The sequence below is a fragment of the Stylophora pistillata genome, chromosome 2 (assembly GCF_964205215.1).
Source record: "Stylophora pistillata chromosome 2, jaStyPist1.2, whole genome shotgun sequence".
NCBI classification, from domain to species: domain Eukaryota; kingdom Metazoa; phylum Cnidaria; class Anthozoa; order Scleractinia; family Pocilloporidae; genus Stylophora; species Stylophora pistillata.
The window spans coordinates 47,366,667-47,392,496 of record NC_142520.1 but is presented as its reverse complement, the minus strand read 5'-3'; the positions used below and the strand labels follow the sequence as shown (position 1 = coordinate 47,392,496).

Genomic DNA, 25,830 nt, shown 5'->3' with positions numbered 1-25,830 from the left:
AGATACGGACATCCTTGCGATCTCAGTCCATCTGGAAGGCCTGTCCCATGGAAATCCAGGCCGGGAAGCAAGTCGGTAGTGCGTTTCATCAAAGTGACAACGCTCTTCGCTAGGCATGTCACATATCAAACACACTAGCTACCCACAAGACGTCTTTAGCTCAGTTGGCAGAAAACGCAGTCAATCGCGAGAGAGCAGAAGAACTCAAAGACATGCCAGAGATGATTAGGGCGAGAATACCTCAAGACATCACGCAACCGCGCAGAATGCTGCTTGCGACATGTACTTACAGTGCCCATTTTATCAAGTAGGAATTAACAGTTTGCATGAAACATAGGAAAACTTTTTTATACACTGACTGTGAAGTTTCGCAAATGGTTCATCGGATTATACAACCTGAAGATTAGCTTCCCCACTGAGTACTGATTGAGTCACTCTCTTTTCTCGGAGGACCTTCAAGTTGACCGCTGATGGGCTTAAAAAAAGTACCCGGCTGTGTCGCAACATTCTGCACGTTGCGAGTATTCGACCTGAAAGCTGAAAAGGAACATTGGTGTGGCTGACAGTACCTCGTCTTTTATGTAAAGACTCTGACTTTTTCGAAAGATCAGAGGCAATGTGCCAGTTTTTCGAAAAAAGTGGTTATCCAGTTTCTGTTATTTAAGCGGGCCATCAGTGCGCCCAACTTATTGATCGACAGTCAGCATTTCAAACGTCACATAAGAAGAATTCACCTAACGCATTCCATGCACTCTCAAATTTTATCCCCACAAACACGCAGTTAAACCATTATTGTTTGAATGACTTCAAAAAAATCAAGGGTCTGGCACTATTTTTTCGCAACCTCCACTTATTATACTCAAACACGACAAAATCATAGGCAACTTTTTGGTCAGAGATTCACTTTAAACTGATGACCAACCCAGAAATCTCAAATGCGTACGATGCAATACTTGTCCCCCGCCGCCACCCGCCGCCCCTCCCATTCAAGGGGGGGGGGGGGCGGCGGGTGGCGGCCGGGAGCGGGACGGTCGCTATGGACATTACTGATCAAAGACTATTCGTGAAGGAAATTTGTCAATGGAATTTCATTGGACCACAATTTCCTTTGGTTTTTTTTTTCTCTTCTTGTCAAATACTATACTCTTAACTCTAGTCTTTTACAAGTTTTCCTATGTTAGAGAGTAATCGATAAGTGAAGTGACATCACACAGCATCGATCTCTAAACTCCATACAACAAATCGAAACAGGGTTAGGTCAATAACCCGTAGGGCACTCCTTAATTTACCTGTTGTTGCATCTTTGTGCTATGGAAGTCAAACGTACTTGCTTGCTTGATAAACTTGCAAAAGAAGGGCATCAAAATGTTATGAAGTCTTTATTTAGTTCAGTACGATTCAGCCATTCGTCATGTTTAGTACAAAATTGATAGGGCCACTCGAAATCAATGGGAGAACTACTTCAAAAAGAGGCGAACTCAGATTTTATATACGCGTAATGATGCTTAAAGGACCGATTACAAAACCACAAAAAAGAGAAGTACTAGTAAACATTTTAACTACTATTAACTTATCACCGTCGGTTAAGGCTCTTAGCAGCCAGCCTCTGATCACGAGTCTACAGAAGGCATCCACAGTAAAGGAGTGCTGGTTCGCCGACGATGCAGGTGTGGAAGGCTCTACCATAGAAATCAAAATATAGTGTGGCATAGTGGATATCTTGGGTCTAGAGTTTGGCTACTTTCCAAACGACTGCTGGATTATCGCAAAGCCATACAAGAAAAAAGGTGTGTAAGAGGTATTTAAGGAAACTAACGTTGACATTACAAGGGAACGGCGCGGCAATAAGCTCACGTGAGTGTCTAGAGAAATAAGTTAGCGAGAAGGTGTCTGATTGGGTCAGTGAAGTAGTTGAATTCGCAGATTTCCCTCAGGCCACCGAACACTGCCCGACAGCCTGGATCTACTAAAGCCACTGGAGAATGCAATATCTCAGGTGCTTATTTTGTGATAACTGAACACTGGTGTTATCACTTAGATAGGGACATCTATTAGATCCCACTCCGCCTGGGAGGCCTGTGCCATCCAAGCCGGGAAGTAAGTCGGGAGTACGCTTCATCCGTCAGTGACAAACCCTCGTTGATCACATCACAAGTCAAACACACCAGCTACAAGATGAGTCTTAAGTTAAGTCAGCATGAAAGGCAGTCAATCGCGAAAGAGCAGAAGAACCAATAGACCGGAAATAGAGGATAAAGGCGAAGTCAGCACTAAAGATCAGGTCACCAACCAGAATGCTATTGTCTCTTGCGACATATACTTACAGTGCCCAGTTTATCATCAAGTGCAGTAACAATTTTCATGAAACATAGGAGTAACTTTCCCTTATGCTGACTGTGGGGTTTCGCGAATAGTTCATCGGATTATTCACATTGTAGATCAGCCTCCATACTGTATAGCATCTAAAATTGCCTTTTTAAAAAGGAGCTTCAATAATGGTTATAGAAACCGTACAAAACGAGCTTTCTATGAATTTATTTATTGAACCCTCTTCTACAAACTACATATACCGGCAAATAGCCACGGAAACTACTTTGTGATTAAAACTGAAAAACGTAGGCGCAGGTAGAGGATTCATAATCATTTTCCTTATTGTTTCGCTCTCTTTAATTTTCTCAACGGACCTTGAAATTTACCGCCGAAGGACTTAAAAAAGTACCTGCATCTGTCGTCGCATTCTACGCGATGCGAACGCTAGACCTCCCAGCTGAAATTGTCGGTAGTGTGGCTGACTGTATTTCATCCCCGAGAATTGGGCCTCTACCTGAATAAACAGAAACTCCGTGATGCTGACAAGCCATCAAAATATTCCCCCCACGTGTGTATGTGGGGAAGTTTTTACTTCAGACTACGCCATGATTTGTAAACGAGAGGGATTTTTCATACAAAGAAGTGATGATCCGAGAGACCTGGTAGCTGAACTTTTGAGTGCGGTATACGGCGATGATGAAGTTGATCCCTTCCTCCAAGACACCAGTGACATGCAATCAACGTTCGATTTGGTAGGGTTTTCATAAAGCGAGAAATAATAAAATGCAATCATAGGGAAAGAAAAGAGATAGAGAACATTCTACGTGCACCAACATGAAATAAATAACTATATACAAGAGTTCACCGCTCTACGCTTGCGAGATGTCGGTGGACGATGAACCGTCGTCATCAATTAAAGAAACTAAAGAGGGCAAGAGAAAATGACCGCCCCGAACGGACAAACTCTACTTAACGGAGATCATATCCCAGCTTAGCTTTATTTTTTATATCTATATGTACACTTACATTATCCCCTATTTGTTCGAGTGTATTTTATCAATAATTTACGGTAGTTAAAGTTATTCGAACTCCTTATAGACTTAATCCACGGTGGCTCCATAAAGTTATCACCAGTCAGTAAATAGGTAAATGGACTATTGCTTTTTGCAAAGATTACGACTTTGATTCTACAAAATTTGTTTAGATTTCCAAAAAAAACAAGGCTGTTGAGCTTCAAAAGCGATCTAAAAGTGATAAAAGCACATCTGCTTGTACTCCCTCGGCACAAAAGAAATGGAGCCAATTTTTTTCAAACAAATTCTCCTTGGAAAGACTTTCGCATCATTCCATATCAGCGCAAGTTAGATACAAAATTAAGAGAATTCCAATTTAGTATTATACATAGAATTCTAATTAACGAAAGAAGCGTAAGAGTCGCTCGAGGCGAAAGCCGAGAGCGACTCTAGCTTCTTGAGTGCTTAGCAAACCTCCCGAGTGCATCCATAACTCAGTAGTGTACGGTGTGGTGTTTACCATTTGTTTTGTAACATAACATTGATACATTGTAGCTAAAGAGTTCCCTTTTATTTAACAAATCTCACGCGACCAGAAAAAACAAGCGCGCGCGGAAAAATAGTCTTTGCATTTGCTCACATCAGCAGCGTACACCCATGGGCAAATGGGGGACGCTAAATTGACCAATCAGAGCGCGCGCCTAACTTTTGTTATGTTATGACTAAAAATTATAATCTGCACAATCCAAACAATCCAATAAGATTACTGATCAGTTCACGTAAACCTCCGCCAATGTCATGTGTTACATAACTTGCACTTATTGCAAGAAGATGTACATTGCCGAAACAGGTACATTTAAAAGTGGCCGATTCCGCGGACAGCTTTGCGACGTAGACAGGACAAGGACGCGTGAAAACCAGTCGCTGGATACTTTAATCTGCGCCCTTTCTTTTACATTCAGGAAGTTTTGAAAGCCACAAAACTCTTGAACAAAACTTTATCTTTCAAATCGGCACTCTTAATCCCATAGGTATCAATGAACACTTTTTATTCTTTTAGTTCATTATTGTTTTTCTTTTCACCTTATACCCACCAATAGCGTAACTCCACTTTCTGCATATGAACACACACACAACGTACCATTCCTGCACTGGATCTGACTGAGGGCTCACGCTCGAAACGTCAGCTTTGAAACTTTTTTAAATGGTGTTTGACTGTAGTAGGACTTTTAAAAGGGAAGAAAGGATAAAATGCAACCTCATATACGGAAATAAGGAGAGGTAGAGAACATCCTATGCGCACATGAAATAAACAACGATAAGGAATCACCGCTCTGCGTCCAGAAATGTTCTTTAAACCATATAGAGCAGTTTCATATGTTCCCAAAGACTATGAACCCTTCAAGTAAGATCCTCTTTAATGCAAAGCTTTCATTTCGCGATAATGGTTCGCATTGTGCCTCTTATAGCTTGACTCAAAGACTGACATGTCGGGTTTGTTTATTTTTTAAACCTGCGACTAATTTCTTTTCTATAAAGAATACATATTTTACGACCTGACATTACTCAGCGAAATAAGTTTAAATATGACGTCATCATTTGTGATTGTATAAGCGAAGACAAAACTACTGACACATTTTGTATCTTGGTACCTTACCCTTCCCCCTGTCTGCAATCAATGTCGCTTGGCGTAAAATGAGGTCTAGTGTGAAATGTCAAGCCCCATGTATTACAACATTGAACGATAGGAGAAGGGGAATATTCATGTGTAAAGCATATAGCTGTTTTTAGTGCATTACACATGCACACACACACAACAAACGAGTATCATTTCTTAGCTCTTTAAAAAAGAAGACATAACACACACAACATTTTCGGGAAAATACAGTTCCTGCGCCATGTCGACAGGCACAATCTAATTAACACTCCTTTATATTACTTTTGGTAGGTGGTTGAACAGTAACCAGTTGAAGAAATTACCATCAGGCATTTTCAGTAACAATACCCAGCTGAGAAGACTGTAAGTTTAGAGTCTGTCTTATTTATGCAAGGAACGCGTCAAGTCCATCGCACAATGGTAAAAATACCAGTAAATACAAGCAGCTTTGTCGAAGCTCGAAATAAAATCAGTTACGAAGTAGGAACGTTCTGTTTACATGGATAGAGAGTTTATAATACAATGGTGGGAGCAGTCGGAGGTGGGGGGGGGGGGGGAGGGCCGGGAAGGTAAGTCATATGCTGCCAGTGAAACTATCGCTACTACCCCTACGCTTGATCCCTGTCCTTACTTCTGCTAAACCTGAACACTTTATGCCATTCTCATATATATAAATCATATATCTTTAAGTTTTGGTCGCCATGGATATTACTGATCAAAAACTATTTGCGAAGGAAGTTTGTCAATGAAATTGTAATGGACCACAATTTCCTTTCGTATTTTTTTTAAAATCTTTTCGTCAAATACTCTACTGCTAACTCCAGCCTCTTATAAGTTTTTCCATGTTAGAGAGTAATCCAGATTGAAGCAACATTACACAGCGTCGATCTCTAAACTCCATACAACAAATCGAAAAGGGTCAGGTCAATAAACTGTGGGGCACTCTATTACCTATTATTGCATCTTTGTGGTGTGGTAGTAAAACGTACTTGCTTACTTGTTAACCTTGCAAAAGAAGGGCATAAAAATGTTATCAAGTTCAAAGTTAGTTCAGTACGATTTAGCCATTCGTCTTGTTTAATAAGGAGTTGACAAGGCCACTCGAAATCCATGGGAAAACTACGTTAAAAAGAGGCGACCTCAGATATTTTAAAGGCGCGTAAGGATGCTTAAAGGACTGATTACAAAGCCAATAAAAAGAGAAGTAAACATTGTAACTACTAATTATCTGTATCTGTATCTGATTTATCATCATGGATTGATTACGAGTCAGCTTAACGGCCTGCTCCCAGTTGGCTTGTTAGCTCAACTGGTAGAGCGATACACTGGTATCGCAGAGGTCAGTGGTTCGAATCCCGTACAGGCCTGATTTTTTTCAGGTCTGATTTTCGCTATTGCATAAATAGCGCTCTCTACTGCAAGGATCGTGCATCATACGTGTTGTAACTACTGTTAACTTATCACCGTCAGTTAAGGTTCCTAGAAGCCAGCCTCTGATCACGAGTCTACAGAAGGCATCCACAGTAAAGGAGTACTGATCCGCCGACGATGCGGGTGGGGAAGGCTCTAGTACAGAAATCAAGAGATAGTGAGGCATGCTGGATACGCTGGGTCTAGGGTTTGGCTACTTTCCAAACGACTGCTGGATTATCGCAAAGCCACACAAGAAAGAAAGTGTGGAAGAAGTATTTAAGGAAACTAACGTTAAGATAAGAAGGGAAGGGGGCAGCGATAAGCTCACAAGAGTGTCTAGAGAAATAAGTTAGCGAGAGGGTGTCTCATTGGGTCAGTGAAGTAGTTGAATTCGCAGATTTCCCTCAGGCCACCGAACACTACCCGACAGCGAGGATCTACTAGAGTCACTGAAGAATGCAATATCTCAGGTACTTATTCTGTGATAAATGAACACAGCTGTAATCACTTAGATAAGGACATCTTTGAGACCCCAGTCCGCCTGGGAGGCCTGTGCCATCCAAGCCGGAAAGCAAGTCGGGAGTACGCTTCATTAGTCAAAGTGAAATCCCCCCCTCGTTGATCATATCACATCTTAAACACACAAGCTACAAGATGAGGCTTTAGTTAAGTCGGCACCAAACGCAGTCAATTTCGAAACAGCAGAAGAACCAATAGACAGGACAGAGAGGATGAGGGCGAGGGCACCACTAAAGATCAGGTCACCAACCAGAATGCTATTGTCTCTCGCGACATAGACTTACAGTGCCCAGTTTATCATTGAGCGCGGAAACAATTTGCATGAAACATCGGAGAAACTTTTCCTTGTGCTGACTGTGGGGTCTCGCGAATAGTTAATCGGATTATTCACCCTGTAGATCAACTTCCATAATGTATAGCATCTAAAATTGCTATTTCAAAAAGCAGCTTCAATTACGGTTATATAACCGCACAAAACAAACTTTATATGAATTTGTTTATTGAGCCCTCTTCTACAAACTATATCGACCGGCAAATAGCCACGACGACTAGTTTGTGATTAAAACTAAAAAATGCACGCGCAGGTACGCAATTTTTGCCCATTTTCATCATTGTTTCGCTCTCTTTAACTTTCTCTGCGGACCTTCAAATTTATCGCCAATGGACTTAAAAAAGTATCTACATGTGTCGTCGCATTCTACGCGATGCGAACGCTAAACCTGACAGCTGAAAAAGAATCGGTAGTGTGGCTGACAGTAACTTCATCCCCGAGAATTGGGCTTTAACCTGAATAAACAGGAATTCCGTGATTTTGACAAACTATCAAAATATTCACTCCACGTGTGTACGCGGGGAAGTTTTTACGCTAGACTACGCCATGAGTTGTAAACGAAAAGAATTTTTCATACAAAGACATGATGATGCGAAAGACGTGGTAGCTGAACTCTTGAGTGCGGTATATGGTGATGGTGAAGTTGATCCCTTCCTTCAAGACATCAGCGAAGAATAGCTGACGAGAGGAGCTGACAAAGCATAAGGCGCAAAGTTGGACCTTCACACACATGCAACCTGCAAACACCAACGATCGACATTCTCAGATGTCAGGGTCTGCCACCCAAATGCCGACTCACATAAGAACATAGACCCACAGCAGATCTACTGAATGTATGTTAATGAAAAGAACAGCCAGTACTAAAGGAAAGTTCTTGAAATTGAGCACTAATCATTTGCACCCCTAATATTTACCACACTCGGCCAAATGAGCCTCGCGGAGCTGATAGCTTTAAAGAAGGGAGAGCAATATGCTCTCTTTTGTTCTTTGGAGAGCCGCCCTCATCTGCTTAAGGGGTTCAAGATTAAACGAAGAGAGTCCCCGGCGATGCAAAGAATGCTCAATGTTCACGTCCAGACTACAGAGTTTGCAATTCGATCGTGAAATTTTAGATTTTAAATCCAGAAGTATTTTTTAAATTTTCTTGGGGCCATTTCATACGACCCCAAAAATGAAATTAATGAAGAACGTGTAAGGAACGCGTCAAATTCATCTTGCACTGGTACGAATATCATAGATTAGAGCAAGGATCTGTGGTCGCAGAACAAAAACAACTATGAAGTAGAAACTTTCAATGCGAATGTAATGGAAGGCAGGGGATTGGTTTCCTCGGTAAGAATGCTGCATTGTCTACTCATAATAAAAAAAAAAGAAAATAAAGCGAACCATAGAAAAGCATTGATCTCCAGACGCAGTGCAATAAATCGGACATGAGTACAGTGCAGTACTAATTAATTTATCCATTTTTGAAAATTTGTGGTATAAAAAGTCAAAATATCAGCTCTTAGCACTTATAACTCTTAGCTCGCGGGAAAAAAGAGCTTTAGAGAGGATATTGTGATGCAGTAGATGGCTTTTTTTTTTTTTTTTTTTACTAAATGTTCAAAGAGAATTGAAGGGACAAGAAGTAAACTAAGAAACGATATCCTTTTCTGGAACCCCTCAATAGAGCGGTCTCGCATTCCTCTCCAGAAAAGCTGTAATCCCCTTTTGGCAGAGGTTGTGATCATGACTCTTAAAGAAAGGCTGCACTTTTAAATTATGCGATAAGATCACAACTTATTTCAAACAAGATGACTACTAGTTATACAACGCTTTTAAGCGCTTAAACCGATATGAAATATCCCAGGAGCTGTGAATACTTTTTCGGTATACACAAGTAAATACAATAAGATAATTTTATCAGATTTGAAAGCCGTTTGCAATAAGGCAAAATCTTAAAGGGTCAATCGCAAACTCACAGAATGCAGACATACTGTAAAAAAATCTGATGAAGAGTGCAGACAAAGTTTTCCATGATAGGGTAAATATCACTTTCGACAAAATGAGAAGTAAAAAAAATCCCTAGTTTGAATTAATGAAAAAATTGCTGGGATAAACAATGGCCACAACTTTTATTTGCCCAATGTAGTTGTTATCAAGCGACTAAGATTCCTTGAAATCTCGATAAAAGACACCAGAGGTACTCTTACAAGGACTTTGCAATACTATGAACACCCAGCGGCTCTCTACATTGTCTTGTGGACAACGTCCTGACCAAGACAAAATAATATCCTATTATTGCTGTGTCCTGACCCATCCACCGCGTGAGAGTTTGAAATCACAGATTACATATCACTGACTATAACGCATGCAAATTATGCTTCATGAAGCCTGATCAATAGACTAACATGCCGGTTCTCTTTTGATCCTCCCTTTTGAACTCTTCAACCAATTATTTTAAACAGAGTATTTTTATAGGGTCATAATATAAAATTAAAATTTTATATCGTGACCACACTTGCATGGCAATATAAACTTCAACATAACGTTTTCAATTGCGCCTGCTCAAATAAACACACTATATCGCTCCCCTCTGTCAGGTGTGATGAATAAATGACAAAGCGTTTACCATTCTTTACTGGATGTATTATTTTCTAATAATTAACACATATAACAAAACGGCTCTCAGTAAAATGGATATTTTGGTACAAATAACAGGGCTGCGATCTATCGGCGTTCGGTCGCCAGCTGAGGCGATAAACATTTGGCTGAAAAAGATTACTCGATCTCAATATCTTACAATAGATGGTCGTTATCAACTTGACGCCACTGTCAATCGCAACAGAACTATGCGGTAGTCCATAATTTTTCTGAGAGAGAATTTGGTTTCTAAGCTTAAAGTTCAGTGTTGGACTTGTAACGACTGCCGAAACTAATGGATGAGACTACTTTGCAGGTCTTCTTCAAAGACAAGTAAACCGGCATGTACGAGTAACATTTTCCAGTTTAGAACATCATAAATCAGTTAACATTGTACAATGATGTCAATGTGTATTCGTTTGCGCATAACTATAACACGTAACCTAAACGAAACAGCAAAGGTTCTCTTATGTTGGACTCGCCTGCGCCATATCAAAAAACCTGGAAAGTACAAGTTTGACAAGGCAGTACGAAATCAAAGAGAGAAGCACTTTAAAAGGATGCTCATCCACGTTTTATATGCGCGTGGTGACGCTTAAAGGACCGATTAGAAAAGGAATAAAAACTGAAGTAAACATTGTAACTACAATCGTGACTAAGATTTAGAGACAATTTCTCTGGTATGCTTGACACTCAAACTCTTCGCCGGCTGATCTGTTATTGCAATGCAATGCAATCAACGTTCGATTTGGTAGGATTTTCATAAAGCGAGAAATAATAAAATGCAATCTTAGGGAACGAAAAGAGATAGAGAACATTCTACGTGCATCAACATGAAATAAACAACTCTATACAAGAATAAAGGCTGATAGTTTCGAAAGAAACTGGCTGCGTCGGTGGGAGTAACGAAATAATTTGGATATATCAACAAAGTTGAAGTGGTAAATTGGCCACCGTAATGATTACAAAAGCTGACGTTTCGAGCTTTAGCCCTTCGTCGGAGCGAATAGAGGAATTGTGGGTTGTGTGTGCTTTTAAATGCAGAGAATGGAGCTACGTTATTGGTGGGAACATGGCAACGAGAAAAACAAGAATAAATTAGTGGAATAAAAAGCGTTCGTTGATCCCTGTGGGATTTAGACTGCCGGTTTGAAAGATGAGCTTTTGTTCAAGATTTTTACGGCTTTCGGTGTTACCTAAGTGTAAGGAAAGACCGCAGATTGCTATATGTTGCTTAGAATGATTAGGTAAATTAAAATGTCTAGCGACTGGTTTCGATGTGTCCTTGTCATTCTTTTCCACGTCTCGAAGGTGTTCTCGGAATCGGTCACCTAGTCTTCTGCCTGTTTCGCCGATGTATATCTTTTTGCAATAAGTGCAAGTTATGCAATAGATTACATTGGCGGAGGTGCACGTGCAGTGATCGGTGATCTTAATGGATCGTTTAGGTCCCGATATTTTATCAGTGTTGTGAATGAAAGGACACGTTTTGCATCGTGCACGAGCGCATTTAAAAGTGCCTGGTTGGTCATTAGTCTAAAAAGAACTTCTGACCAAAAAATTGCTTATGTTTTTGTCGCGTTTGAATGAAAGGAGCGGAGGCTGCGAAAAGATAGTACTTGTCTCTGGATCGTTTTGAAGTAATTTAAGTTTTTTAAGAATGATGGATTTAACTGAGTGGTTGTGAGGGTGAAATGTGAGAGTGAATGGAATGTGGTCGGAATCTTCCTTATGCGACGTTTGAAGTGCTGAATGTCGATCAATAACTTGGGCGCGGTGGTAACCCGCTTGAACGACAGAAACAGGGTAGCCACGTTTATCGAAAAACTGGCACATTGACTCTGATTTGTGGTGGAAATCATAGTCATCACTGCATAAACGACGAGCGTTACCCTTTCGTCGGAGCGAATAGAGGAATTGTGGGTTGTGTGTGCTTTTAAAGGCAGAAAATGGAGCTGTGTTATTGGTGGGAACATGGCAACGAGAGCAACACGATTAAATTAGTGGAATGAAAAGCGTTCGTTGATACCTGTAAGATTTAAACTGCCGATTGGAAAGATGAGCTTTTGTTCAAGAGTTTTACGGCTTTCCACTTATATATTTGATAACTGAGGTAATACAAATATTTGTAACTTTAAATCACAGTCAACTGGCCACAGAAAGAAGTCGCGAACTCGAAATCGCTTTTATCTAAACCTAATCAATGCCGTCAAGACGCCTAAAAGACTGCCTTTGAATATGCTTAAAAAGGCGAAAGGAATGTACTTTAAAATAATTCAATTCTAGAAAAAAGATTACAAACCCATTTATATAAATTTGGGATTACGTTTGACAATGAAAGGGTTTCTTAAAATATGAGCTCAGATGAGCTTTCAAACTAACAAACCGTTTCCTACTCTGATTCGGATTAGACTTCTGTAAGTAAACATTCACTCTCAATTACTTCGCAAGAAAGACAAGAAAGTCATTAATACACTACACAAGAAAATTATAATCAGTTTTAGAATATACTGAGATAGTGGATAGCGTTGAAAGCGCGCTCTGATTGGCTATTTGCAGTTAAATATTTTTATAGAAACTGCGCGGTATAAATTCAAATTTAATAAAAATTTAATAATAGTCAAACTCCGAATATCCTTTGCTATTTACCTCCGAGCAACTCGAAAAAAATGGCGTCCCGTTTGCATCCGTGACAGACTAAGAAATCACTCAAATTAGTTTCTGGTGGTGTATATGATCTCACAATTTTAGTATATACTAAAACAACTATTCATCTCAGTGTTGGTGGTTAGCAGTGGGTATTTACCGAGCCGCGAAGTGGCGAGGTAAATATCCACCACTAGCCACCTCCACTTCGGTGAATAGTTGTTAATTAAAAATGATCGAATGGCTGACTGTAGACTATCCAAATTTTAAAGAAAAAGACATTGCACTAATAGAACCTGATTTACTCGTCAGAAAAGTTCCCAGTAAGTTCTTCAACTCTAGCTACTTCACAAGTGCTTATATTGTGTTTTGCTGCTTTCTATAAGAGAAAAGGTTTAATAGTAGGCCTGTGATGAGAGGTCAAGAGACCGAGTAGAACCACTTGTTTTTGGGCTGGTAGGTCATTAAACCTAGTCAAAGTTAAGAAGATCATGTCTTCTTTAATACTTCAAGTCGCTAATGCTACACATATATTTAGTCATTTTCTTTGACGAACTTTTGACGGCGAAGCAATGATCCCATGACAGTACAACACAAGGCACTGGAAGTGTTCTCTCGTGGAGGGCCCTTGCTGTACAAACAGCACACAGCTACTTAATATTATTTACTATTTATTTAATATCATCAGAGTAGTACCTTCGGATATTTTGCGCATTCCAATCGCCCTTATATGTTAAATAGGCGTATTGGGGGAGAAATAAATACACCCCACCTGGTAGTTTAAGATATAACAGATTGTTTTTCGAGTTGCGTTGTATTTTCCCGAGCCTGATAGGGGCGGGAAAATGCGAGAAATTTCTCTGCTTTCCGTCTGTATTTTTTCCCCGTTCTAAAATGTAACACAGTGGTATATTTTAGCGTTCCAGTGCCCTTATAAGGTAAAATGGCGTAACTATGGAATAAAAAGCGAAAGTGTTTCTTAACCCAAATGGAGCATGATCTGCTATATCCTCCCAATTTCTTTGCAGCGTGCAAGACTAAACGCTTACAGAATGCCTATCATCAAAACTTTAACTTTGAGAAACGACCTTTTGATCCTTCTTGTCGTGGTAAAAGCAGTGCTTTGAGAGGCCTTTTTTATGATGAACTCAGTGCGAAATACTCTCACCACTACAATATTTAATAAAGTTTTATCAACACCTATTAGAAAGCGGCCCTCGCTAAAAAAGATATTTCGGTGTAAATAACAGGGCTGCGATCAATCGGTGTTCGGAGGCTAGTTAAAGTGACAAACATTTGGCTTCGGGGTATTGAAAAATATTTTTTGATCTCCCTATTCTAACATTCTCAAGTTCTGTTGATCTACAAGAGTCCACATACGTTATTTAATCTTTTGTCTTCGGCATAATTTTGCCGCGATCCATAACTTTACTGAATAAAAAAAGTGTTCTTTAAGGTTATACCTTAGACACTTTACTGGCTTTCCTATTATTGATATGGGAACAATAATCGATTTTGTGGGGCAAGAAAAGCGAAAATGCTAAGCAAGGGAAGACAAAGAGTGCGCACGCGAAACAACAGTAAAGAGTGTGCCTCTCTACGCTTGCCAGATATCAGTTAATGATGAATCGAGTTTTAATGAAACTATTTTTGTCTGAGACAATTGATGTAAGGTATAGGATAAAAATAGGATAAAATAAAAGCACTCTTTTTTCAGCTCAGTTAAGTTCAATTATTTGTGGAGTTGTTTCATAGGTCCCAAAAGATTTCTCGCCTTTCAAGATTCTGTTCTCGATAAAGGTACTTATGCTGGACGCACTGTAAGCTGTGGCTATAGTTGTTCCTCAGCGGTACCATTGACACAGTCATTGCTCACGTAAGACAATACCAGCTTTAGAGTTCAAGTAGGAACTCTTTCCAAAGATCGCCAGGGCAGTGGAAAGAAACGGAAAGAAACATCATTTGGAGCCCTTTATTTTCTGCTCTGAATTTGGGAAATTGACCTTTGTACTAAGCAGTCCTACAGTTAATAATTTGTTTATCATAGAAAGGGAATCCAACGAACTAATCGAAGAAACTTATCAGGAGCCTTCATGTGGAGAATCTAATTGGATGTGATCGCAGCCCCCAGTTAAACAAACTCGCGGCTGAACTAGGCCAGTTTGATTAACTATTGCTTATAAATAGATAAACAAATAAATAAAAATCATAGATCAATTCTGAATACATCTCCAAGCCTCAGCTTAAAATTGACCTTAGCCTGCATTATCGGCTTGTAAAAAGAGGGGAAAAAAAGAGGGATTATTTTAGTGCGAAGGGTGATTATTAATCCTAATAATTCCGCTTCGAGTTAGCTTCACTCTTGTCCTTCCTTTTTGCACTCTGCCCACTGAGGTTAAGTTGGCCTAATATTAAATTTTTTAATAATAACACAAAGTATGGGGCAAAACTGGATGAAGATCGATAGGCTAGCGAAGTTAGACTATACTTGAATGACAAAGTTTATAAAGCTTCACTGTTCTTGTTTTAGTTAATAAAAATTACCACGTTAACACATACAAGTCTCCCATCATTTATACGCTTTAACTTGATGAATGCCTTGATTTCTTTTTTCCTGTTGTAGGCATCTGAATGACAACTATCTCAAGGAATTGCCTCAAGGAATTTTTACAAACAAAACTGATATGTCTTTTCTGTGAGTAGTGAAGCTGTTGTATTCATTAAAAGTTCATGTGAGATGACGACAAAAGTGCACAAGGAAATTTTTAAAATAAACCTGTAGATCAAATCTGTGTCTTACCATCTATAAGTCTGCTTGTAAATGTCTCACAGTATTTACTCCCTAAAAATTACATCAACTTATGACAAGCCTTCTCAGCTTTGTTCGGGCCTTTTATTAATACGGACTGCCAATCCAAACAGCCTTTTAAAGTAAGGTGGTTTAAAGAGACTAAAACATGCAAATAAAGGAGATTTCAGTACTCAGCATTTGGCAATAAATTGGTCCAGATTAGCTGAGAGAATACGATGGAAATCGTAGAGGCTGGCTCGGAAAAGCAAATAATAGTGAAAATAATACAGAGCGATAATAATAACAATAACGAAAATGACAATAATCATTATAAGGATGAATAAATAGTAAGTGGCTGAAATGAAACAAAATGAAAGGGTGAGAAGGGACTCGGATCGGGAATAGAAGATTCAAACAGATTGCATTCCGGTAAACTTGAAAAACGTCGACCGGCTTTGGCTTTCAGCTTTGGCTCTGTATATATGAAAGTGTTCTTGTAAATGTACAGAGTTGTTGCTTGCTTAAGCGCTGTCAGAAATACATAACCACATGTATTTATTAATTTATTCAATTACTATGGTTTGAGGATCTCAGTCCCTATATATGTTTAAATACCTTAATTTGACAATCATAGACTAATAGGCAAAATAGGGGCAAAGTGAGAAAGGAATAAATTTGTCATGGTGGTATAAAAATCCCAATTGGCAGGAAGGAGACCATTTGCCTATTTACGGAACACAGCCGAACGACGTGAAACCAGGTACCATAAAGAAGAAATTTAATGATTGCTAGGGCGGAGGGCTTGAACACGTTAACCATTCTGTCTCGCTACCTTTAATCAAGCGGCCTTGAGAATTACGAACAACTCTTCCACAACTTTTTTTGGGTATAATTCTCTTTCACAGCAGGTTTAAGGCACTGCAATGATGGAAAATACCCTATACAATTAACAAGTTCTTAGCTTCGCTTCTAATCATTTGATCTTTATGTTTAAGGGACTTGTCTAAAAACCTCTTCAGGGATCTGCCATTCGATGTTTTCGCCACAAATACTGCCTTGGAGTATCTGTAAGTAGGTTTTTCAATATTTTGACGAGACTTTATAGGACTAGTTATAAAGGATTACAAATGTTAAATATGTCTCTATATATTGCATTTCGTTGAACTTTTACGTGATCAATTTGAGCATCTTATTTAAACTTATAAAAAAGTTTCCTCTCTCGTTGCGATGAAAAAATGAATTCTACACTGATACAGTCAGACCTAATGATTGACACAAGGAAGTCCTTGACAATACAATAAACAATGTTGGGAATCTATAGATGAAAAATATAAACGACCATTAAAATCTTCTGAGAAGGAAATTACGACAATGTATTTGAGAGTTAGCAAATTAAGACAAACCAAATCTTTTAAACAAACTTATTATAAACCGTAACGTGCATCATTAGGCCATAAACAAAGTGATATTAAAAAAAAATGTACCAATTTCTATGTTAACCTCACAAGATTAGACTACAAGTCATTTTCCCATGGTTACCAACTCATCTATTCCTAAAACTGCGTAACCAATGAGTGCAACCGTATTAACAAACCTCTTATTTCCTCACATCCACTGATATGATTGCTGATAACATTAAGTTTTAGAAGTATGAAAGTAAAAAAATAACCTTCCTGTTTGGTTATATCTTTTATAAAATTTTCCCATCATAGCCTGCACACCAAAGCATACGAAACGTACGCCCGATCATTAAGGGCTTGGCTACTTAGCATCTGAAGGCAAAAAGGCTGGTTCAACATTCCGGTTTTGCGTGAGAGTTGATACATAGTCATGGAATGATGAGAATATATTATTTTCTTATTCTTTGGTTCTATTTATTATACAAAGTTTCTTATCAACCACAGTGGAATGTGAAAAGAAAGTAGCGATAACTCCGATTACTTGGCCAGAAATCGCCCTCGATCGCGGACTTATCGTGAGCTTCAATTATGGTCGTCTTAGACATACATTTTGCGATGGCTCAAAATAGTCTCGTTATTTTTTAGAAACACTTGTTTTTTAACGAAATGTAGCATCGATAGCTTTTCTTTTGTTTTACTTACCTTGTGCCATGCTATGCTACATTTCTATTATATGTATAGGTACTTGTCTGAAATACAATTACATCACCTGCCCTCAGGACTCTTTGACAAAAACACAAGGCTGCAGTTTTTGTAAGTAACACTCTACTATCTGTGAGTCTTATCCTGTACGTAAATGTAACACAACATCGAGCATCGAGTTAAAATGATGAAGGAATAAATACAACTCAAAATATCTTCTCTGTATCTTTCATCTAACGAAATTTATTTATTTAATTGCAAAAATCAAGTCACCTACGGCTAATACTAGTAGCCAACTTTCAAGCGTGCTGACTGGGAACTCCGATATCAGATCTTAGCTGCACAGCACTTCTGAAAGCCTCCGATCACATTTACTTTTTCTTACCTGTTGTTGTTTTTGAATCGATACGTCATCTAGTGTTAGAGACAATAGACAGTTTTATCAGATTCTTCTTTTCGCGTCGCCATTTTTAGAATTCACGTGAACATAAGGTCTTAAGTCAACTGCCGCATATCTTTGACACTAAATAAATTTTGTTTCCTGAAATGACGGCTTATGTAATTTTGTTATCCATATAACGGGAATCATAAAATGCATTCCGTGAGAAAAACTTCAACAAATTTCTACTATTGACACATATCTACTACAAACCTCGTCAATTCAAATAGATTGTAGCGTGTGGTACAATGGGTAATATAAACGAAATAAGTTAGTTAGTTACCTCCACATTAAGCACATTAAGTGAAACTAATTCTTCATTTTTCTAATTTGTTAAAACATCAGCGAGGTCCAGTAACTATCACTGAAAACAACCCCTAAAAGTATGAAAGTCTGTATCTTATCACAGCTAATTAGTTTCGTATGGTAAAATACACAGACGCCTGAATGACAATGACCTGAAAGGACTAAATGGAAGTGCGTTCAAAAACATGACAAACTTAAAGGAATTGTAAGTGATTCTATCAAAAGTGCATTGGAAGGAATTCCTCGTCCTCGAAAATAATTATATTTAAATTCTTCACTTTGGCTGGCTTTAATTAAACGTATGGTGATCTGTATTATGGGTTTTGATGTAAAATGAAACAGAAACAGATGAATAGAACTGGAGAGGTTCTGAAAAGGATAATAAAATATAAAATCTTTTGTCACCAAAGGATGACTAAACTCGCACGAGGCACCCCTTCTAAAAAGGTTTGTTACAGACAGGGTCGATCGAAATGTTTTCTGACGCAAAGTACTTTACATGCAAAAAAGAAATATTATTTTTTCTTTCATGGATCAAATTATGCAGTTGTTTGATAAAATTGCTCTCTAAAAATACAGCAGCACCTCCCTTTATTCTCTCCATCCTTCGTTGTTTATACTTTCCCTTATCATCCTTTCCATCCAGTGGCTTGACAACAAGTCGGTAATATACTACTTTTATAAAACTAGATCGCATACAACATATAGCTAGATGTGACACAAAAGATCCAGTTTCTCTACCTCAATACAGGTGGTTGCAAGACAACAACATCACTGAATTACACCCTGAACTATTTCAAGGTCTAAAAAGTCTGAAAGAACTGTGAGTTATTTTCATACTAAGCTTTCCTCTAAAATTGACCCAATAACTGCCCAAAGTGTCTCAGCGATAATACCAGCGTTAACATCACAACTTATCATTGGTAGTGTAGGTCTGACATGGATTCTGCCAGTCACATACCCTTCTTTGTCAGTAGTTGGAGACACAAGGAAACATTTTCCTATGGCAGATTTCCTAATCGTAAATTATGTTTTTTCGTCGTAAAATTAAAATTTCCTATAATGGGAGTATAACAAAGGTACCGGTACGTATGATGCACGATCCTTCGCAGTAGATAGCGCTATTTATGCGATAGTGAAAATCAGACCTGAAAAAAATCAGGCCTGTACGGGATTCGAACCACTGATAGATAGCTTGGATAGCTTTATTAGGAAGTAAAATCATTGCAGCCCCCGGCCGGCTGAAATACGACTTACTTTACAATGGAAATAAATTATCTCTTACTCTAAGATAACTACAGTAAAAGCCGCAAAGTGTAATCTACAATAAAATACAATAAGAGAAGTATCCAAAAGCAAAATACAAATAATTAAGATAGCTACTAATAATTAAAACTGTTCGCCATGATAAATGTGTTTTTGAACCTAGTTTTCTTACAAATCGGTAGCTTGAAGTATCTCTGGCTGCGGGTGCGATAGGTGGACTCGTTGCGTGGAGGCAGCAGATCATGGAGCTTGTGGTTTTCTTCCCTTACAATCTGATCAAATAGAGCATCACACAAGATCTCCCTCTCGTACAGTGACGCAATGTCAAGAGCTACTAGAGCCTCAGCGTAGGATAAGCCAGGTTGAATCATCCGCAACGCGCGTTTTTGCAACCTTTCCATTTCATTGGACAGATATTGCGGCAAAGAATGATGAAAAACTGGGCACGCATATTCTAGTGCAGGGCGTATACATGTTGTATAGAAAAGTAGCATATTCTCAGATGGAACTTTAGCGCGCTTTAGCTGTTTTAGGAAGTACATACGCTTCGCAGCCTTTTTGCATATAGATTCTACATGTGCGTTCCACCTGAGATTGTCCGAGACTATCACTCCTAACAACCTTGCGGATGAAACAACTTCGATTTGCTTGTCATTGATAGTAATATGATCAAACAGACTACCTGATCTGGAGAATGATATTCTCAGCTCTTTACATTTAGACTCATTGAATTGGAAACCATCAACTTCTGACTGTCTTACAAGTTCATTTACACGTAATTGCATGTAGCTAGACTCATTCTTCAATACTGATTCGACAAGAGTGGTGTCATCAACGTATTTCCAAATAATTGTGTCTGCTACAGAAAGATTATTTATCATGATAAGGAACAGCCAGGGGCCCAATTTCGTCCCCTGTGGCACCCCTGCAGGAACAGCTTCCCACTCCGAGAAGCAATCGCGGCTCAGTTTTATCCTTTGCTTACGGTTCGTTAAAAAGTCCATAACCTCTGCGTTACTAGTGCAGCGCTCTACCAATTGAGCTAACAAACCAACTAGGAGCAGGCCGTTAAGTTGATTCGTAATAAAGCCGTGATGATAAATCAGATGCAATGAATATATGAAGTTCATATATTTTGAACTGCGGTATTAAATACGTATGATGCACGATCCATCGCAGTAGATAGATAAATCACGGCTTTATTACGTAATAAAGCTGTGATGATAAATCATCACGGGTTTATTACGAGTCAACTTAACGGTCTGCTCCCAGTTGGCTTGTTAGCTCAATTGGTAGAGCGCTGCACTAGTAACGCAGAGGTCAGTGGTTCGAATCCCGTACTGGCCTGATTTTTTTCAGGTCTGATTCTCGCTATTGCATAAATAGCGCTATTTACTGCGAAGGATCGTGCATCATACGTATTTAATACCGCAGTTCAAATATATGAACTTCATATATTCATTGCAAAGGTACCGGTCTCGCAAAAATGAAATTTTTGCACACATTCAAATCTCACAGCATTTTTTTTATGGGATATCTTTCTCTGTTTTGAGACATTCTGGTATTTTCTTAAATCATGACTTTGATTATTTCTTTTTCAATTCGTTGGAATAATCAGAAAGGGAGAGTCCGCGTTTACCAACAGTAGACAACAGTGTTAAGTGGGCGAAAAAATTTAAATAGTCAGCTGCCTCTTACCTTTTGCTAGAAATATCGAGTTCTATATATAATTAGCGAAAACAACACAATAACTGTTGAAGATGCTCGTACTATAAGCCACACTTTGTACGCATATGGCATCACTCAGCCCTTTAAGTATTTTTGATGACCAACATCTGTATTCATTTTAAGTTACTTATAAATTTCAGATCGTAGACTTAATGACGATTTAATTTTCCTGTTTTGTCATCATCAGCTATCTGTCAAATAACAAGTTGAAGAGTCTGCCAGACGGAATTTTTAACAGCCTTTTCAAGCTGATACATCTGTGAGTGAAATGATTATTTAACAAAGGAGATAATTGGGAACAACCAAATGATCATTTTTGTGATATTGTTTACAAAAGCACAGCCCTCACGGCTCAAATAAACTGAAGTTTTCCAGCTTGACTTTGTGAATCTGACTCGATAAATCTGATTCGATGAAGAACAGAATGCTATTTTATGCAGTTGATGTGCTTTGTTAAGTAATGGTAAGATACTTGGGGGTTTAAATGTTCAAAAGCTCCAATTTTAATAGCAGCCTTAACAAGCACCTTGTTTTTTCTTTTTGCTGGATAAAGTATCAGTTTTTAACATATGATAACCATTAACCAACGGATGCGCAAGTGATAACGCTGATAATGATACTAATAATAACAATAGTAATAATCATAGCAATGATGATAACATAGTAATAGTAATAAAAACAGTAAGAAAAGGGGAAGCCACTACACAAGTAAACAACAGTTTTTAAAGTTCTTCTCCAAAAGCCACTGCAAAAGTAAAATTCTATGAAACACTTTAGCTGATAATTCTATTATTAGGGAATTCCTTGTAACTGTGGGGATTTTTTCAGGGATTTGTCAAACAATGAACTCAGAAATCTGCCACCGCACATCTTCAGAAACATTACAGCGGTAGAATCTCTGTGAGTAAGATTCTCATGGACATAAAAGATTGAAGATTAATTTTTAAGGATTTTCTTGAAAACTTCAAATGCGGTAAATATAACAGCTTCCTAGTTTATGACAACTCTAATAATAATCTACTTTTAGATGGCAAACGTTTTTGTCTCCTTTATACGTTGTATATTATGTTGTTGTACTGGAGGATCAAACTACCCCAATAAGTTTGTAATTTGTAACAAGAAATGGAGTATAAATCATTTTTCAAATTCAGCTTAAACAATAGACCTTCTTAAGGCGCTTGGGAATAAACTTAGAAGTTTTCGATTTTACCCTTGAGAGCATTATACTTATGTCTGATGTTTTTCTTTGAAGATAAAGAGCTATTTTATTGGGAAAGGAAATGCCATTGCCTTGCCTGAACTACAGTAGTGACTAAAAAACAGTGTTAAAGATATCACTCCACAGGTACACCTGTGTATATCAGTCTAAGGTTTCCTTGTCACTTTTTTCAGGAAAATAGACTACAACAAAATTGAGAGGCTTCATGAAGATCAGTTCCAGGGCTTGGTAAATTTGTCCGAACTGTAAGTACACTCAGAGTTAAAACATTGTCCCAAGATGATCTGATTCGCAAACCACATAGCCCCTCAACAGCTCTTTCAAATTTATCAACTCAGTTGATAAAACCAAAATTACAACATTATTGTAATGTTAACTCCAACATCGCTTAAATGTAATGTGCAACACCCAATTGAAATCACATTATCTTACTAAAATTATGTATTTATCTTTTATTCCTTTCACCTGTTTAAGATATCTCTCGGAGAACAAAATTGAGGCTTTGCCAGATAAAATTTTCGAGGGCGTCAAAAACCTCAATGCTCTGTGAGTACGGTTAATTACAAAGAAAAAAACATGCTAGGATGTTTAAAGTGATGGGGAGAGTGTAATAGAAGCATTTAAAATCTGAGATCTTACTTTAAAAATTTGAATATGAAGTAGAATAGACAGTGCAAAAAGAACTGCTTATTTAAACATACTTTTAGTGAGCAAGGGTGGATATTAGTGAAATGCAAACTCACATAGTTGAGAACTAGCTAGTTTTACAGCCATTCAATGTAATTTTATGAGGAAAATGACATTTGTAAGAAACTGTCTACCTACTAATTGTAAGTGATTATGTTCTTTATTTCAGCGATATCTTCGGCAATGAAATACAAAACGTTTCCATCACGACTTTCAGCTATACTCATAAATTGCGATTTTTGTAAGTTCACGGCAAATTACAGATGCTTATCTAGACACCAAAACTTTTCTATTCCTTTTTTTTTAACGGTCTATTTGAACATTAATATGTACTTATTGACGAGTTCGGTCGAACCGGAAGGAACAATATTTGCCTCAAGAGAGCCAATTATTTCCCAGTCCAGCCCGACCTCACTCTGTCAATAAGCATTTTATCACATGACCTCTGACTAATTAAGTTTTAAAAAATACCAAAAATTTTGTTTCAACTTAAATAGGACTCAATAGACCAGCGCGCGAGGGAAGTCATAAAACAAATTTCGAAGTGAAAACTTTTCCTTTCTTTTTCGAGTCGAAACAAGGAACTCACAGTTCATTGGAAATCTTGACTTATTTGTTCTTGTTTGTTCACGGCTGTCACTCGTTTTTTGAAACAACATCGAACAATGGCGCCGTGTAAGTGCACTAAGTGTCGGTCGGCTTTTTCATCTTTCAATATGGTTTTCTTTGGGGATTGCACGAGTGGGGCCGGACGGTTCATTTGATAACATAAATTCTATTCTTAGAAAAACACTTTTTGGAAAAAGTCAAATATATTTTGTCAAGCAAACTACGATATAAAACGACTTAATGTTTGATTAATTATTACTCAAAACTGCAGGTTCATACATTACAACCTGATGGCTGAGCTCCCTAAAGGATTTTTCACCCGGCAGTTGACGCACATTATCAGAGTGTAAGACTCGGTCCTTAAAAATGATTTCCTTCACCCACATATTTTTTTAACTAACAGCCTATATTATCAATCAGTTAAAAATTATTAATTCGCATTCAGATCATTAACGTTTAATATTGCCATAGGGAATCAATTATTTTCTCATCATTTTATGTCTGCATATGCTTGTTATTAATGTTCAGCGATGTAATAATGAAGTATAATTTTTTTTCCTTCCAGAACTTTGGACACCAACCTAATGTGCTGCCACCTCGATCTTTTTAGGGAGGATGCCGATTGCGAATATTCTTTCAATGACAACTTCGCAAGCTGTCACTCCATGTTTCGTAACCCTGCTCCAAGGAGAAGTCTGTGGGCTGTGGGTCTTCTGTCGCTGTTTGGGTCCATATTTGTTGTTGGGTGGCAGTATTTTTTCCCTGATAACAATCTGGTCCAGTCTATCATGTTGGTGAATCTGGGTATCTCAGATGGTATCATGGGTATTTACCTTATCATTGTAGGTATAAAAGACCTACAATGGTCAGGAGAATACTACCTGCATGACTATGAGTGGCGCACCGGTTGGTTTTGTCATTTCAATGGGGCCATGTCTGTCTTTTCAAGTGAGGTGTCAGTTATGATGATTTCTCTGATTGCATGGGACAGGCTTAAGAACATCGTGTTTCCCTACACTTTTGCAAAAATTACACCGAGGCAGACTCGTATAATGTGCGCAGTCATCTGGCTGGTGGGAGGCGTTATGGCATTCCTTCCCTTGTCTGGGATGCGCTATTTTGGTGACTGGTATTATGGCAAAAACGTAGTGTGCCTGCCCCTGCAGCTTTCCCCGCAATTACAAAAAGGCTGGGAATACTCCACTTCCATATTTATCTTTTTGAATTTTTCTCTTTTTATCTTCATAATGGTGGCTTACATTGCCATCTTGATGAAATCATGGTCGTCAAGTAAACAGCTCGGAGCACATGGAACTATTCGTGAAATACGAGCAAGAGCACAAAGTGCCCAGGCCAAAAGAGAAAGAGCACTTGCCAAAAGAGTCTTCTTCATTATTTTGACCGATTTCCTGTGTTGGATACCAATCATTGGTATCGGCATCAAGTCGCACGTCGAGAAAACATTTGATCCGCCTGGTGATCTGGCAGTATGGATTGCAGTGTTCGCTCTGCCGATCAATTCAGCTGTCAACCCACTGCTGTATACGCTTTCTACTCCACAGGTAACAGGTTTATTTTTTATTTCTTTTAAATAGGGCATACTGCCATGTTCAAATCTGCTTTCGTGTCAGAGCAGGCTGACAACTTAATCTTGTAACTGTGACGGTTGACATAAAAAACAAGAATGAAAAAGAGTTGATTTTGATCACGTAGACCAACTTAAATATAATAGAGATTATTCAAGAGTTTCACACTAGCTATGCCATAAATTTCTGATGTGTAGGTGCAAGCTATACTGAAACCAAAACTGAGGAAGCTGTGGTCCAATGTCCGATCTTTTTTCAACAGAGGACAAAATCAAGACGGTACAGTTTTATGTTCCATTTTAAAATACTATGATAACAATAATGGTGCTCCACACCTCGACATAAACAAACTTTAAAGTTTAACAATTTTTGTACAAGTTTTCAAATTTTTTTTTGCGTCTAAGGCTTTAGAAAGGGATAGGAGTGCAAATGCTTTCAAATGGTAAAAACTGAGGTATTTTTTAATTTTATATTTTGATTAACTGAGCCAATTATCAAAATGAGAAAAATGGGATTGTAATGAAGAACACGAGGAGCTAAAGCACAAACAGGCAAGAAAAGCAATCAAGGGAGTGACTCTGAATTC

General features: G+C 38.3%; 2 protein-coding genes across 2 annotated transcripts in view; both read left to right on the top strand.

Annotated features, from left to right (window-relative positions):
- The window catches only part of LOC111345368 (uncharacterized), a 234,642-nt gene that overhangs the window by 178,120 nt on the left and 30,692 nt on the right, over positions 1-25,830 (top strand). The window lies entirely within an intron of this gene.
- Positions 2,916-25,600, top strand: LOC148739946 (G protein-coupled receptor GRL101-like). The gene is made up of 8 exons (XM_088749612.1): positions 2,916-3,062; positions 21,940-22,043; positions 22,536-22,607; positions 22,837-22,908; positions 23,219-23,290; positions 23,930-24,004; positions 24,224-25,220; positions 25,442-25,600. Exons 1-8 carry the CDS (start codon positions 2,916-2,918, stop codon positions 25,598-25,600), a joined length of 1,698 nt encoding a protein of 565 aa, XP_088605738.1.